This window comes from Anolis carolinensis, unplaced genomic scaffold, assembly GCF_035594765.1.
Source record: "Anolis carolinensis isolate JA03-04 unplaced genomic scaffold, rAnoCar3.1.pri scaffold_15, whole genome shotgun sequence".
Lineage (NCBI taxonomy): Eukaryota > Metazoa > Chordata > Lepidosauria > Squamata > Dactyloidae > Anolis > Anolis carolinensis.
In genome coordinates, this window is record NW_026943826.1 from 266,492 (window position 1) to 281,781 (window position 15,290).

At 43.3% G+C, this 15,290-nt stretch overlaps 1 protein-coding gene across 5 annotated transcripts in view; it reads right to left on the reverse strand.

The window, feature by feature from the left end:
* Positions 1 to 15,290, reverse strand: part of crocc (ciliary rootlet coiled-coil, rootletin) — a 55,066-nt gene that overhangs the window by 30,008 nt on the left and 9,768 nt on the right. For all 5 annotated transcript variants that reach the window (XM_062965634.1, XM_062965631.1, XM_062965635.1 and 2 more), the window contains 12 exons: positions 10,693 to 10,890; positions 10,521 to 10,604; positions 8,762 to 8,859; positions 7,201 to 7,366; positions 6,999 to 7,105; positions 5,549 to 5,776; positions 5,328 to 5,424; positions 3,816 to 3,920; positions 3,486 to 3,707; positions 2,746 to 2,945; positions 1,906 to 2,088; positions 1,657 to 1,801 (listed from right to left, as the gene is read on the reverse strand). In XM_062965634.1, the coding sequence (XP_062821704.1) occupies positions 1,657 to 1,801; positions 1,906 to 2,088; positions 2,746 to 2,945; positions 3,486 to 3,707; positions 3,816 to 3,920; positions 5,328 to 5,424; positions 5,549 to 5,776; positions 6,999 to 7,105; positions 7,201 to 7,366; positions 8,762 to 8,859; positions 10,521 to 10,604; positions 10,693 to 10,890 (1,833 nt within the window). The remainder of the gene's footprint in view (positions 1 to 1,656; positions 1,802 to 1,905; positions 2,089 to 2,745; positions 2,946 to 3,485; positions 3,708 to 3,815; positions 3,921 to 5,327; positions 5,425 to 5,548; positions 5,777 to 6,998; positions 7,106 to 7,200; positions 7,367 to 8,761; positions 8,860 to 10,520; positions 10,605 to 10,692; positions 10,891 to 15,290) is intronic.

Below are 15,290 nucleotides of genomic sequence, written 5' to 3' on the forward strand. Positions count from 1 at the left end.
ACCTGGCTCTGGCTCACGAATGGGACCCTGAAGAAGGAGACAGAAGGCCTGATCCTTGCAGCCCAGGAGCAAGACATCAGGACAAAGGCAATCAAGGCCAAGATCGAAAAATCAGCTGATGACCCAAAGTGCAGACTGTGCAAGGAAACCGACGAAGCCATGGATCATATCCTCAGCTGCTGTAAGAAAATTGCACAGACAGACAGAGGCACAACTACAGAGGCACAACAGAGGCACAACTATGTGTCCCAAAGGATTCACTGGAACTTATGCCTCAAGTACCACCTCCCAGCAGCAAAGAACTGGTGGGATCACAAACCTGCAAAAGTATTGGAAAATGAGCACGCAAAGATACGGTGGGACTTCCGAATCCAGACTGACAAAGTTCTGGAACACAACACCCCAGACATCACAATTGTGGAAAAGAAAAAGGTTTGGATCATTGATGTTGCCATCCCAGGTGACAGTCGCATTGACGAAAAACAACAGGAAAAACTCAACCGCTCTCAGGACCTCAAGATTGAACTGCAAAGACTCTGGCAGAAACCAGTGAAGGTGGTCCCGGTGGTGATGGGCACACTGGGTGCCGTGCCAAGAGATCTCAGCCGGCATTTGGAAACAATAGACATTGACAAAATCACGACCTGCCAACTGCAAAAGGCCACCCTACTGGGATCTGCACGCATCATCCGAAAATACATCACACAGTCCTAGACACTTGGGAAGAGTTCGACTTGTGGTTTTGTGATACGAAATCCAGCATATCTATCTTGTTTGCTGTGTCATACAATATAATAATAATAATAATAATAATAATAATAATAATAATAATAATAATAATACTAAATCACACAGTCCTAGACACTTGGGAATTGTTTGGCTTGTGATTTTGTGATACGAAATCCAGCATATCTATCTTGTTTGCTGTGTCATAAAATAATATAATAATAATAATAATAGAGTCTGCCTTCAGCCCTTCTATAGGATGATGATAGTAATAGCATTAATAATAATAATAATAATAATAATACATCACACAATCCTAGACACTTGGGAAGTGTCTGACTTTATGATTTTGTGATATGAAATCCAGCATATCTTTTTTGTTTGCTGTGTCATAAAATAATATAATAATAATAATAGAGTCTGCCTTCAGCCCTTCTATAGGATGATGATAGTAATAGCATTAATAATAATAATAATAATAATAGCCAATACATCGCACAATCCTAGACACTTGGGAAGTGTTCGACTTGTGATTTTGTGATACGAAATCCAGCATATCTGTCTTGTTTGCTGTGTCATAAAATAAAATAATAATAATAATAGAGTCTGCCTTCAGCCCTTCTATAGGATGATGATACCGTAGTAATAGCATTAATAATAATAATAATAATAATAATAATAATAATAATAATAATAATAGCCAATACATCACACAATCCTAAACACTTGGGAAGTGTTTGACTTGTGATTTTATGATACGAAATCCAGCATATCTGTCTTGTTTGCTGTGTCATACAATAATAATAATAATAAAAATAATAATAATAATAATAATAATAATAATAATAATAATAATAATAAGTGGGCTTCTTTCTGCATGAAGGGAACATTCAAGGGGTCCCCGTCCCCCCCGCAATCCCCGTGCCTTGCCTTGGTCAGGGCTGCCGCTGCCTCGGCCTTCTCGTTCTCCAGGACCTCCTTCTCCAGGCTGGCTTTGCTCAGGGCCTCCTTGGCCAGGACGAGCTCCTTCTTGAGGCTGGATCTGGCCCCTTCCAGGTGCTCCAGGTGCCTCTGACTGAGGGACAGAAGGGCAGCTGTGTCTTCCTTCCGCCAAGGCTACGGGAACAAGTCGGGGCCCATAACCTCTTGTCTGGGGCTCCCTTCCCTGCCCCAGGTCACCTGCGCTCTGTCTCCTTCTGTCCCCGCTCCTGGTCCCTCAGGAGCTCCTCCTTCTCCTCCTCGAGGGCCTCGCGAAGACGCCGGAGGTCGTTGTTGGCCGCCCGCAGCTGCTCGCTCTCCCGCCGCAGCTCCTCCAGCTCCTCCAGCGCGGCCTTCAAGCTCTTCTCCAGGGCGGCCTTCTCGCTAACGGCGTTTTGGGGAGAAAAAGATGGTAAGCAACAATGATGTGACACATTGCGGAGAAGAGATGTTGGATGTTTGAAAAAGAAGCAGTTAGTCTGTGCCCTGATGAGGTACAGGGAAGACTGACGCTCAGTTGAATGGATCAGGGAGACTCAAATGCTTATTTTTGAATCAATTTAAAATAAGTTTGGTGACTTATTTTAAAGTAGTCTGTCTCCTGATGAGGAACAGATAATCTGTGATTGTAATTCACAGGGTGACTGCAGTTTAGAGCAGTAAAGAAAGAAGTGACATTTTAAGAAGTTTGAAACACCTCATTCTAGCCTTGCAACTGTTAACCAAAGTGCATCTAAAGAGAAAGTTACTGTAACCATTAAGCTTTGTGCCAGAATAAACGTGTTATTGTTCTAGAGCTGTGGATGATGGGTTGTGTTGTCAAATTTCGAGGTTGGGGGGCCTGTAGCTTTGTTGTTTTGTCCGCTTCCCTGATGCCATCACTCTTATATATATATATATATATAGTGAGTTGTGTAAAAGTTCTGAAATACTCTCTGACACTGGAAATTGCAATATAAAGAACCTTTGTTTTGAAAAGTATTCATGACAACGAGTCTAAGCTCACCACCCGCACTCCCTGGATCCGGTCTAGCTGCTCACCTGCCCAGGTGCTCCGCAGAGGAGCGGAAGCGGGTGGCGTCGCGCGAGGCCTCCTCCTGGGCCACGGCCACGGCCTCCAGGTCGCCCTTCAGCCGCTGGGCCTCCTGCTCTAAGGACCGCCGGTCCTCGTCGCGCTCGGCCAGCTGCCTCTTCAAGGAGGAGATCCGGTCCTGGGCCGCCTCGAATTTCCCACGGAGATCCTAAGGACAGGAAAGGGGTGAGACACAGGCTGCCCACAAGCAACACCTGTGGCCTGAGCAGAAAAGACTTTTGAATCTGCCGTTGCTGGAGGCAACGTCTTGCTGGAGGGTGTTATCGCAAACACCTTGTGTGACTGGCTTTGTGAACGCCTGCATCTGTGGCTAATGGCATCATCAAAGGTCTGTTGGAGGTGAGGCAAGTGGACGGCCTTAGCAGAAAAGACTCGAGTCCACAGTCTTGTTATTGTAGGCAACATCTTGCTTATCGTGAACTCATTGTGCGACTGGCTTTGTGAACCCTGGATTTGACTTAGGTGCTTTGGATTCTGATACAGGAGGAGAAGTGAGTAATAAATAAAATTATTATTATTATTATTATTATTATTATTATTATTATTATTATTATTATCTCACTTGTTTGACCTCGGAGAGTGGACTACTGGATTGTGGATTTTGGCTTTGATTCAAAAACTCTCTGTGTATGACCTCTGGGCTTGAACACTGACTCTGTGTTTGGATGAGTCAACCCTCCCTCCTCACCTGGAGCTGGAGCTGCCGCTTGTGCAGGGCCGCCTGCACCAGGACCAGGGTGGGCTCCGCTGGGAAGACGGGGGAGAGGCCCCTGCGGGGGGAGGGGCGGCGTAGAGGGGAGGGGGTCCGCAGGCTGGACGAGAGGCCCCTCAGGCCGAGGCCCACGGCGTCACTCTCGCAGGAGGAGGCAGCCGAGAGCTGGACGGCACTGTCGGCGTCCGAGAGCACAGCCTGTTGCGGAGGAGGAGAGAAGGAGGAGACTTATCAATGGAGCCAGTAGGAGGGCTTCCCAAAGAGTGAGAGGATGCCTCCTGGAAGCCCCGCCCCTTTGACCCCTACCTGTGCGAGGTCCCGGAGAGTCTGCTGGAGGGCCTCGGACTCCGTCCGCAGGGCGTCCATCTCCTCCGCCTCGGCCAAGGCCTGCTCCTGGGCGCGAGAAGCTTCCTGGAAGGACAGGAGCAGTGTCAGACCATCCCGGGCCTCGGGGTCAGCATTAGAATCACAGAATCCTAGACGGGACCTGACAGTTTGGAGCAGGCATGAGCAAACTGGGGCCCTCCATGTTGTGACTCAGCCACAGGCTAGCCAGAGTCAGGATGAAGAAGGGGATTCTGGGTTTCAGATACAAGGGCCAGTAGAGTCAGAAGTTGATGGCGTGGAAATGCAGGCTGAATCAGAGGCTGGAGAATTGCAGTTTGAGCAGAATGAACTGTTGACCCCAAAAACTATAGATAACAGACAGGCTGACATTCCCATGGGAAATAATGAGCGGTCTTCCTAAGCATGAAACGAGAACATCCACACAGATGAAGCGAGGATTTGCTTTGACAAAGAGCTTCACCTGTGTGGATGTTCTCATTTCATGCTTATAAACTATTTGGATTCTTATTGACTCTTTCACTGCAACTTTGAAAACCTTTTCAACTGCCTGCTTTGATTTATATATTTGCTTTGCTTAATAAAACTTCAAAAGACACTTTTAAAAGCAACCAAGAAAGGCATTTCTTTTCCCAGAACTGGCCTCTTTCTTTCCTGCCAGTCTCTCACTCCTTCAGACCTGAGAACCTCTCCAAGACAGACGGTCCTCCCTAGACCATTCCTGGATATTTGTATTTTTGGGCCTTGATTTTGGGATCTACTGATTACTGCCTTGCCTCATGGATTATTAGTTTTGCTATGATTTATGGACTAATGGATTTTTCAGGCCTTATGAACTATTTGGATTCTTACTGACTCTTTCATTGGAACTTTGAAAACCTTTTCAACTGCCTACTTTGATTTATATATTTGCTTTGCCTAATAAAACTTCAAAAGACTTTCTTCTGTGTCCGACTGGGTATCTATAGCAAGGTGAACTACTCTGAGGTGCGACACTCCAGGTGTTTTGGATTCCAACTCTCACAATTCCTAACAGCCTACTGAATTGTAGGGGTTGAAGACCAAGATACCTGAAGGGAAGCACCAAGCATTTTCTGGAGTCCCTGTTTAGGTGCCAAAAGAGTGCCTCCAAAATCTCTCGTCCTTCTTACTTCCCAGTTGGGAGTCCCTGTTTAGGCGCCAAAAGAGGTTGACGCACAGTGCCTCCAAAATCTCTCGTCCTTCTTACTTCCCAGTTGGGAGTCCCTGTTTAGGCGCCAAAAGAGGTTGACGCACAGTACCTCCAAAATCTCTCGTCCTTCTTACTTCCCAGTTGGAAGACTTGTGGGAGTTGGAGGTCCAATTGTGGGAGCTGAAGCCAAAAATACCTGGAGGGAGGGCCAAAGTTGGCCCATGCCTGGCTTAGGAAGCTTGTTCGAATAACGTCCTTCCCTGCAACTGAACCCATGTCTCCCTTGAGTCTCTGCTCCTCACCAAGGCCTCCAGCTTCTCGCTCATCGCTTCCATGGCCTGGGCCTTCTCCGCGTTCTGGCCTTTCAGGCGCTCCAAGCCCGAAGTGAGCTCCCCGATCCTGGAGAGAGAGAGAGAGAGCGAGGTGAGGTGGGAGAGGCGTCACCCCAAACACGGCCACCTTCGAGACCCACGGGCCCCCCCCAGGCCCCCCAAGACAGAGGTCCGCGCCTGGCCTGCTTCACCTGCTGCTGAGCTCGGCCTTCTCCAGGTCGCAGCGGACCTGCAGCTGGATCATGTCGCGGACCTTGTCCCTCAGCTGCTCCTCCATCTGTGCTGCCAGCCGCGCCTGCTTCTCCACCTGCGCCGTGGCACCGCTCTCCGACAAGCGCAGGCGGCTGACTACGTCCAGGCAGGAGGCATGCGCCGCGCGGCCGGAGCGGGAGAGTTCGTGGCCCAGCTCCGAGAGGTCCCTGCGGGAGGGAGAGACCTCAGAATAGTTCACCTTGCTATAGACACCCAGTCAGGCACAGGAGGTCTTTTGTAGTTTTATTGAGCAAAAGCAGGCAGTAAAAAAGTGAATAGAAATCCAGTAGTTCATGAGCCATAATAATCCACAAGTCCATAAGCCAAAACAGTAAACGATAGATCAAAGGCCCAAAGGTTTCAAAGATCCAGGAACAATGATCTTTTCTTAAGCATGAAACAGGAACATCCACACAGATGAAGCGAGAATTTGCTTTGACAAAGATCTATCTCCAAACACACACTTCTAAAAGCAACCCAAAAATGCATTTCTTTTTCCTGTGGAGGCCTCTCTCTTTCCCGCCAACCTTACACTCCTACGAGACTGAACTCCCTTCCATAACAGCCGGTCCTCCCTAGATAATGACGGCGCCCCTTCAAGGTCTTCGTTATCTTGCACCTGAACCGACACCGGGGCATGAGACATCTCTTGCCAGGCCTGTAGCGAGGGGGCGGTTTTAGGGGTTCAACCCCCCCCCCCCCGAAATTTTTCAGGTTATATAAAAAACCTGGTTTACTCATGAATTTTAACTGGTTAACCAAATCCCCATGCTAAGTCTATGAGACGCAAAAATTAAGAGTCCCTCCAGGCACTATTTCAAGCAGATATTGACAGGTTTGTAGTGGGGAGAGGTGTGTGCTAGGGGTTAAACCCCCCCCCCCGAAATTTTTCAGGTTATAAAAAAAACCTGGTTTACTCATGAATTTTAACTGGTTAACCAAATCCCCATGCTAAGTCTATTAAGAGTCCCTCCAGGCACTATTTCAAGCAGATATTGACAGGTTTGTAGCGGGGAGAGGTGTGTGCTAGGGGTTCAACCCCCCCCCCCCCCGAAATTTTCAAAACCCCTCCCGAAATTTTTTTCTGGCTACGGCCCTGTCTCTTGCTCATTAATTCCCATGGGAATGTCATCCTGACTGTTATCTATGGTCGACTAGGTCATCAGCTCATTCTGTTCTGCATTTCTCGAGCCTCTGAATCAGCCATGCCATCATCCTGAAATTCATCCTGCATCCCATCACCTGGCTCATCTGGCTCTTGTATCTGAAACCCAGAATCCCCTTCTTCATCCTCACTCTGGCCATGCTGTGGCTGAGTCACAACAGGGAGGAAGGAAGGAAGGAAGGAAAGGAGTATTTTCCCAGCCTCGTCCCTCGCTAAGCTCTGACCTCTCCGTCTGGGTCTTCATTTCGTGGAAGTGCCTCCGGAAGCCGACCACTTGCCGCCAGAGAGTCATGAGGCGACTGTGCTCGTTGCTAAAGTAGGCGTTGAACGACTAAAGGAAGAAAGAGAGAAAGAAAGAAAGACACCTCCCGACGCCCCTCTCGCCCACCGGAAGCCCACTCCGCCTGTCCACCCCGCTGGCCTGACCTCCTCCTCTCGCCGCCACTCGGCCTCCCGCTGCTCCAGCTCCTCCCGGGCCTTGGTCCAGTCGGCGGTCAGCTTCCGGATGTCCTCGCTCAAGGCCTGGTTGGCCGTGTTGGCCTGGTCCAGCTGCTCTCTCAGCATGGCGTTGACCTGGGCAAGGCTGGCGCTCCTGCAGGCAGGACGGTGAGAGGAGCCCGAGTTGAGTCTCTGGCATCCCTAGAGGCCATCTAGTCCAACCCCCTCGTTCTTCCATGCACGACAGGCACCATGAAAGCACCCTCAATAGATGGCCGTACAGCCTTTGCAATAATAATAATAATAATAATAATAATAATAATAACAAGAACAGGAGCAACCCAGGCTTTGTATTAATAATAATAATAATAATAATAATAATAATAACAGGAGCAACCCAGTCTTTGTATTATTAATAATAATAATAATAATAATAATAATAATAATAACAGGAGCAACCCAGGCTTTGTATTAATAATAATAATAATAATAATAATAATAACAACAACAGGAGCAACCCAGGCTTTGTATTAATAATAATAATAATAATAATAACAGGAGCAACCCAGTCTTTGTATTAATAATAATAATGATGATGATAATAACAGGAGCAACCCAGTCCTTGTATTAATACAGTAATAATAATAATAATGATAATAATAATAACAACAACAGGAGCACCCCAGGCTTTGTATTATTATTATTATTATTATTACTACTACTACTACTACTAATAATAATAATAATAACAGGAGCAACCCAGGCTTTGTATTAATAATAATAATAATAGGAGCAACCCAGTCCTTGTATTAATACAGTAATAATAATAATGATAATAACAGGAGCACCCCAGTCTTTTTATTATTATTATTATTAATAATAATAATAACAACAACAGGAGCAACCCAGTCTTTGTATTATTATTATTATTATTAATAATAATAATAATAATAATAACAGGAGCAACCCAGTGTTTGTATTATTATTATTAACAACAATAATAATAATAACAGGAGCAACCCAGTCTATGTATTAATAATAATAATGATAATGATAATAAGAGGAGCAACCCAGTCTATGTATTAATATTAATAATTATAATAACAGGAGCAACCCAGTCTTTGTATTATTATTATTATTATTATTAATAATAATAATAACAATAACAACAACAACAGGATCACCCCAGTCTTTGTATTAATAATAATAATAATAATAATAATAATAATAATAATAACAGGAGCAACCCAGGCTTTGTATTAATAATAATAATGATGATGATGATGATGATAATAATAACAGGAGCAACCCAGTCCTTGTATTAATACAGTAATAATAATAATAATGATAATAACAAGAGCAACCCATTATTATTATTAATAATAATAATAATAATAATAATAATAATAACAACAACAGGAGCACCCCAGTCTTTGTATTATTATTATTATTAATAATAATAGGAGCAACCCAGATGGCCATCCAGCCTTTGCAATAATATCAATAATATTAATAGCAGAAACTGCAGAAGAGGTGGGCTCGCACTCGCCTCTGCTGCTCTTCCTCCAGGCGGATGAGGGCGTTCTCCAGGTCGCTGCTGTGCTCCTCGTCGAGGCGCAGGCAGGACTCGGCCAGGTCCAGGCGGCCCTGTCATGGGAGGGAGGGAAGAAGGGTGTTAGGTTCTCTTCTCCCAGTTGTGCTGTGGGTAAGTCTTCCCCAAGAAGAAAGCACCAAGACACACGCTGGGCAGATTCCAACAGATTTTTTTAATTGTACAGAATACCAGAATCTTCTCTGTAGCCTATTTCTATAGGGGCTCTCTCATACCAGAGGGTAATGGTTTTATGGCTGGCATCCGTTCTTTGTCAGCGCTTGCTCTGTGTCCGGAGATGTCAAAGATCGGAAATCATGACATCATTATTGTACAGAATACCAGAATCTTCTCTGTAGCCCATTTCTATAGGGGCTCTCACATACCAGAGGGTAATTAAGGTTTAATGGCATGCATCCGTTCTTTGTCAGTGCTTGCTCTGTGTCCGGAGATGTCAAAGATTGGAGATCATGACATCATTATTGTACAGAATGCCAGATTCTTCTCTGTAGCCCATTCCTATAGGGGCTCTCACATACCAGAGGGTAATTGAGGTTTTATGGCTGGCATCTCTTAAATGGATTGTATCATCTCTGAAATGGATTGTATCATCTCTGAAATGGATTGTATCATCTCTTGAATGGATTGTATCATCTCTTAAGGGGATTGTATCATCTCTTAAATGGATTGAATCATCTTTTAAATGGATTGTATCATCTCTTAAATGCATTGTATCATCTCTTAAATGGATTGTATCATCTCTTGAATGGATTGTATCATCTCTCGGTGGATTGTATCATCTCTTAAATGGATTGTATCATCTCTCGGTGGATTGTATCATCTCTTAAATGGATTGTATCATCTCTTGAATGGATTGTATCATCTCTTGAATGGATTGTATCATCTCTTGAATGGATTGTATCATCTCTCGGTGGATTGTATCATCTCTTAAATGGACTGTATCATCTCTTGAATGGATTGTATCATCTCTCGGTGGATTGTATCATCTCTTGAATGGATTGTATCATCTCTTGAATGGATTGTATCATCTCTTGAATGGATTGTATCATCTCTCGGTGGATTGTATCATCTCTTAAATGGATTGTATCATCTCTTGAATGGATTGTATCATCTCTTGAATGGATTGTATCATCTCTTAAATGGATTGTATCATCTCTTAAATGCATTGTATCATCTCTTGAATGCATTGTATCATCTCTTGAATGCATTGTATCATCTCTTGAATGGATTGTATCATCTCTGGAATGGATTGTATCATCTCTTGAATGGATTGTATCATCTCTTGAATGGATTGTATCATCTCTTAAATGCATTGTATCATCTCTTAAATGCATTGTATCATCTCTTGAATGCATTGTATCATCTCTTGAATGCATTGTATCATCTCTTAAATGCATTGTATCATCTCTTGAATGGATTGTATCATCTCTTAAATGCATTGTATCATCTCTGAAATGGATTGTATCATCTCTTTAGGGAATTGTATCATGTCTTAAGGGGATTGTATCATCTCTCAAATGGATTGTATCATCTCTCGGTGGATTGTATCATCTCTCGGTGGATTGTATCATCTCTTAAATTTTTGTCAGCGCTTGCTCTGTGTCCGGAGATGTCAAAGATCGGAGATCATGACAAAGGGGGTTCAAAGGCCCCCCAACGCTGGGACTGGAGGGCCTGACGCAGAAGGATGACTCACCACTAGTTGCTGCTGCTCCAGCTCTGTGGATTTCTCCAGCAGCTGCTGCTCTTGCTCCCCGCACTTCTTCTTGTACTGAAGGACCTGCGGAGAAGGGAGACCGTGAAGAGAAGAGGGTCCCGTCTCCACCCGTAGACCCCGTGCGGAGGGAATAAGGGGAGGGGGGTTTAACCTTGGCCTGCAGCTTCTGCACCAGCTGGGCCTGGCGCTGCTGCCCTTCCTGGTAGGCCTGCAGCTTGCGCTTGTAGCCGGCCTGCTCCTCCTCCAGCCGCCGCCGGAGCTCCACGTTCTGCTGGGCCAGGGCCTTGCTCTCCGGCGGGGAGGCCGCATCCCGGCCGGGCCCCGTCTCCAGGCGCAGCTCCTGCTCCAGCTGGAGGGGCAACGGGGACATCGGGGGTCAAGGTATGCTCAGAGATGGTGTGTCTTTGCCTTCCTTTGCGGCTGAGAGAGTGTGACTCACCCCCCCCCCCAATCTGTTTGTACATGGGTGGTGTAAAGGACCACCACCAATTTGTAAAAGTGGGTAGCGTAGAAGACCCAATTAATAACGAATAGATGTCCCAAATAATAATAATAATAATAATAATAATAATAATAATAATAATAATAAGTTTATTTGTATCCCGCCTCCATCTCCCCCGAAGGGGACTCGGGGCGGCTTACAGCAAAATCAAAATACAAACCATGATAAAATATAAAACATCAGGACAAAACAAAACCAATAAAAATAAATATACACAATAAGTTAAAAAACACAACGCAGAATTAAAACATCAGGTTAAAAACAATGAGGTTGCAATAGTGGATAAGCAAAGTGTATGGTGCACATTATGGGTAACAAATTCATAAATAGATAAAGTGCATTAGAATCATTTAAATAATCAAAGATAGCTGCCACCAATTAGTGGAAATGCAGCCACCACTGTGTGGAGAGACACCTTTAGATTATAAAAGTGCTCAGCCTCCCAATAGCTCAGAGGAAGCCTTTTACTTTATTCGGTGTTAAAATGGTAGCGGTATTGAGCTGAGGGAGTTTATAGACGATGTAAAAAGAACAATATCAAGTTTATTCAGGCACAAGCTTAATGGTTACCAAGGATGTTTCACTTAGATATATTCTTATTAACAGTTACAATACTAGAATGAGATGAATCAAACTCTCTAAAGTATCACTTCTTTTACTTAAAGTAGTTAAAACTTCTTCCTCTGCTCCTTTCTAAACAGTTACTTCAATGGATCTCTGTGAGTCCAGCTGGGATTGGTTCCCAAAGTCTGAAACTTGGACTATCCAGTGACTTCAAACCACAGTCACCCCTGTGATATACTATCACAGATTCTCTGTGCCTTTCCAGGACACAGACTACATTAAATAAGTCACCAAACTTATTTAAAACCGACTCAAAATGAACAATTGAGTCTCCTTGATCCCATCAACTTGGAATCAATCTTCCCTGTGTCTCATCAGAGCACAGACTGAGGCTTCACTTTTAAAAACCTCTTCACTTCTCCCCTCGGCAGATAGCTCCGCCCACATCTCAGAGGAGAGCCACTAAATGGCCACCGCCGCCTCACACCTACCCAACCAAACCACATACACATAGTTAAACACAACAAACATGAATACAAAACTCATACTTCATTACAGGTGGGTCAAAATGTTTGGCCTCCTGTGCCATAAAAATGTTATGAATCTATACACATATAAATGTAATGTGTGTTATTCCCAAGGAGTAAGCAACAAAACCACTGAACCAAACAACACCAAATTTGGCCACAAAAGACACAGTCATCCACTCTATGTCTTTCAATAAAAAACCCAGAAAAATAAAATCCTAATTAGAGGACAAGGAAGAGCCGTTTTCCCTGTGGCTGCCAGTCGGAAGGGTAGGCCCTGCCCCCTTTGTGTCCTAGCAACCCACTCAGCCACAATGGCAGAGTTAGGCCTCACTTAGGCCTCTTCCACACTGCCTATAAAATACAGATTATCTGATTTGAACTGGATTATATGGCAGTGTGAACTCAAGGCCCTTCCACACAGCTATATAACCCAGAATGCCAAGGCAGATAATCCACAGTATCTGCTTTGAACTGGATTAACCTTGGTAGAAGGTGGCCAGGCTTTTTTTTAAATTAATTTTTGCGACCTTTTCCAAGAAATACAATAAAAGTGGGGGAACATTGTGGATTATAGTAAAGTAGGAAATAAGAAAGGGGAGAGAAAGAGGAAAAAATCTGGGGGGAGAAGTAAAAAAGAAAAAAAGATGAAAAAATGTTGAAGTTCTGTTGACTTCCATCTTTATCTATATATATAAAAGGAGAATGGCATTGCTCCACCGGGCAAAAGAACAAAACTAAAGGCCCCGCAACCTAGAAAATTTACAACACAACCCTTCATCCACGTCTCTACATTCTTACAAACAAACTACACATCCCCAACCTCCATGGCACCAAAAAAAAACCCCAAAACCGGAATGCACCCCTTTGTGACCCACCTTGATTGACACTAAACAGCCTTGCAGCTTCAAAGCCAGGCTGCCTCCTAGGCCACAGCAAAAACAAAAAACAAAAAAAAAACAAAAACAAAAAAAAAAACACACCACTTCAGTGTGAATTTTAAACCATTGTGTAGAAGGGGCCTCATATAATCCTGTTCCAGGGAAATCATATAACATTATCAATATAATGTATAATAATTACTGTGCTCTAATAACAATATACAACAATATAATCTCTAAAATCAGGACATTAAATAAACAACAACACTCAGAACACAGGGGAATTCCACACAGGAAACAACCAGGCCCAGCTAACACCTCCCAACAAAGGATTCCCTCACGCAGGAAGCAGCCAGGCTTGGAAGCTACAAGACCATTCAATGCTAAACAACTTAAATAATCACACCCAGCTAACACGTCCCAGTAAAGGATTCTTCCAAGTACTAACCAGGCAGACCTTGAAGCTGCAGGCCTATTCAATGCTAATCAAGGAGATCCATGGCAACACTTGCCTCAACCAGACAACAGTTCTTTCTACCACACTGCACGTTATTCCACACATATATCCACCCCTTTGTGGCCCACCTTGATTAACACTGAATAGCCTTGCAGCTTCAAAGCCAGCTCATTCAACCTGGCCTAGCAAGGATGCCCTATGTAGAAAACGGCCAGGCTTTCAAGCAGCGAGGCTATTCACTGCAATTCCAATTGGCCACAGCAACGCGTGGCAGGGCACAGCTAGTATGTGTGTGTGTGTGTGTGTGTGTGTGTGTGTGTATATATATATATAAATGAAATGTGCATAATTCCCATGGAGTAAACAACAAAACCACTGGACCAAATCACACCAAATTTGGCCACAAAAGACATAGTCATCCAATCAATCTGCATGTGGCAGCCTGTCAGCAAAAATGGCTAGGCGTGTCAGTGCTGACACGCGTGTCATAGGTTGGCTATCACTGGTCTAATTTATGTTGGACTACCTCTCATGGTGCTCCTCACTATGACAGTTAGATCTCATGGGAGTTTTAGTTCATAGACTGGTCATCTTTGTTCCATAGGTTTGACTATCCACGGATTTGACTCATTTGTTCCTTCTAGGATTTTCTAAGTTGTTTTGAAAAAAGTGTCACCTTTTCTAAGAGAGTTCAAAGTATCCAGTGAGAAAGTAGCGAATAACATTAGCAAAACATTGCGGAACAACAAGTAAAGTGCAACAAGCAATCATAATATAAACACATAACTTGCAACAGAAAGAGACAAAGATGGGTGATGGGGATTCATAAAATACAGGCTTTTTTACCTGGGGCAGCCTTGTAGTAGAATTGTTTTGGTTCTGCCTTATGATGTTGTTTATTATGTTTACTATGTTTAACTTTGTTGTATGGTGTTTTTTTTTTACCACTGAATGTTTTTTATGTTCATGCTGGAAACCGCCCCTGAGTCTTCTCGAGAAGATGGAGCAGTATATAAATATTATTATTATTATTATTATTATTATTATTATTATTATTTTATTATGACACAGCAAACAAGATAGATATGCTGGATTTCATATCACAAAATCACAAGTCGAACACTTCCCAAGTGTCTAGGACTGTGTGATGTATTATTATTATTATTATTATTATTATTATTAGTATTGTATGACATAGCAAAAAAGATAGACATGCTGGATTTCGTATCACAAAATCACAAGTCGAACACTTCCCAAGTGTCTAGGACTGTGTGATGTATATTATTATTATTATTATTATTATTATTATTATTATTATTATGACACAGCAAACAAGATAGCTATGCTGGATTTTGTATCACAAAATCACAAGTCGAACGCTTCCCAAGTGTCTAGGACTGTGTGATGTATTATTATTATTACTATTACTATTACTATTATTATTATTATTATTATTATTTTATTATGACACAGCAAACAAGATAGCTATGCTGGATTTTGTATCACAAAATCACGAGTTGAAAAACGCTTCCCAAGTATCTAGGACTGTGTGATGTATTATTATTATTATTATTATTATTATTATTATTATATTGTATGACACAGCAAACGAGAGGTATATCCTGGATTTCGTATCACAAAATTACAACTCGAACACTTCCTAAGTGTCCAGGACTGTGTGTATTATTATTATTATTAATATTGTATGACACAGCAAACAAGATAGATATGCTGGACTTTGTATCACAAAACCACAAGTCGAACACTTCCCAAGTCTCTAGGACTGTGTGATGTATTTTGGATGATGCGTGCAGATCT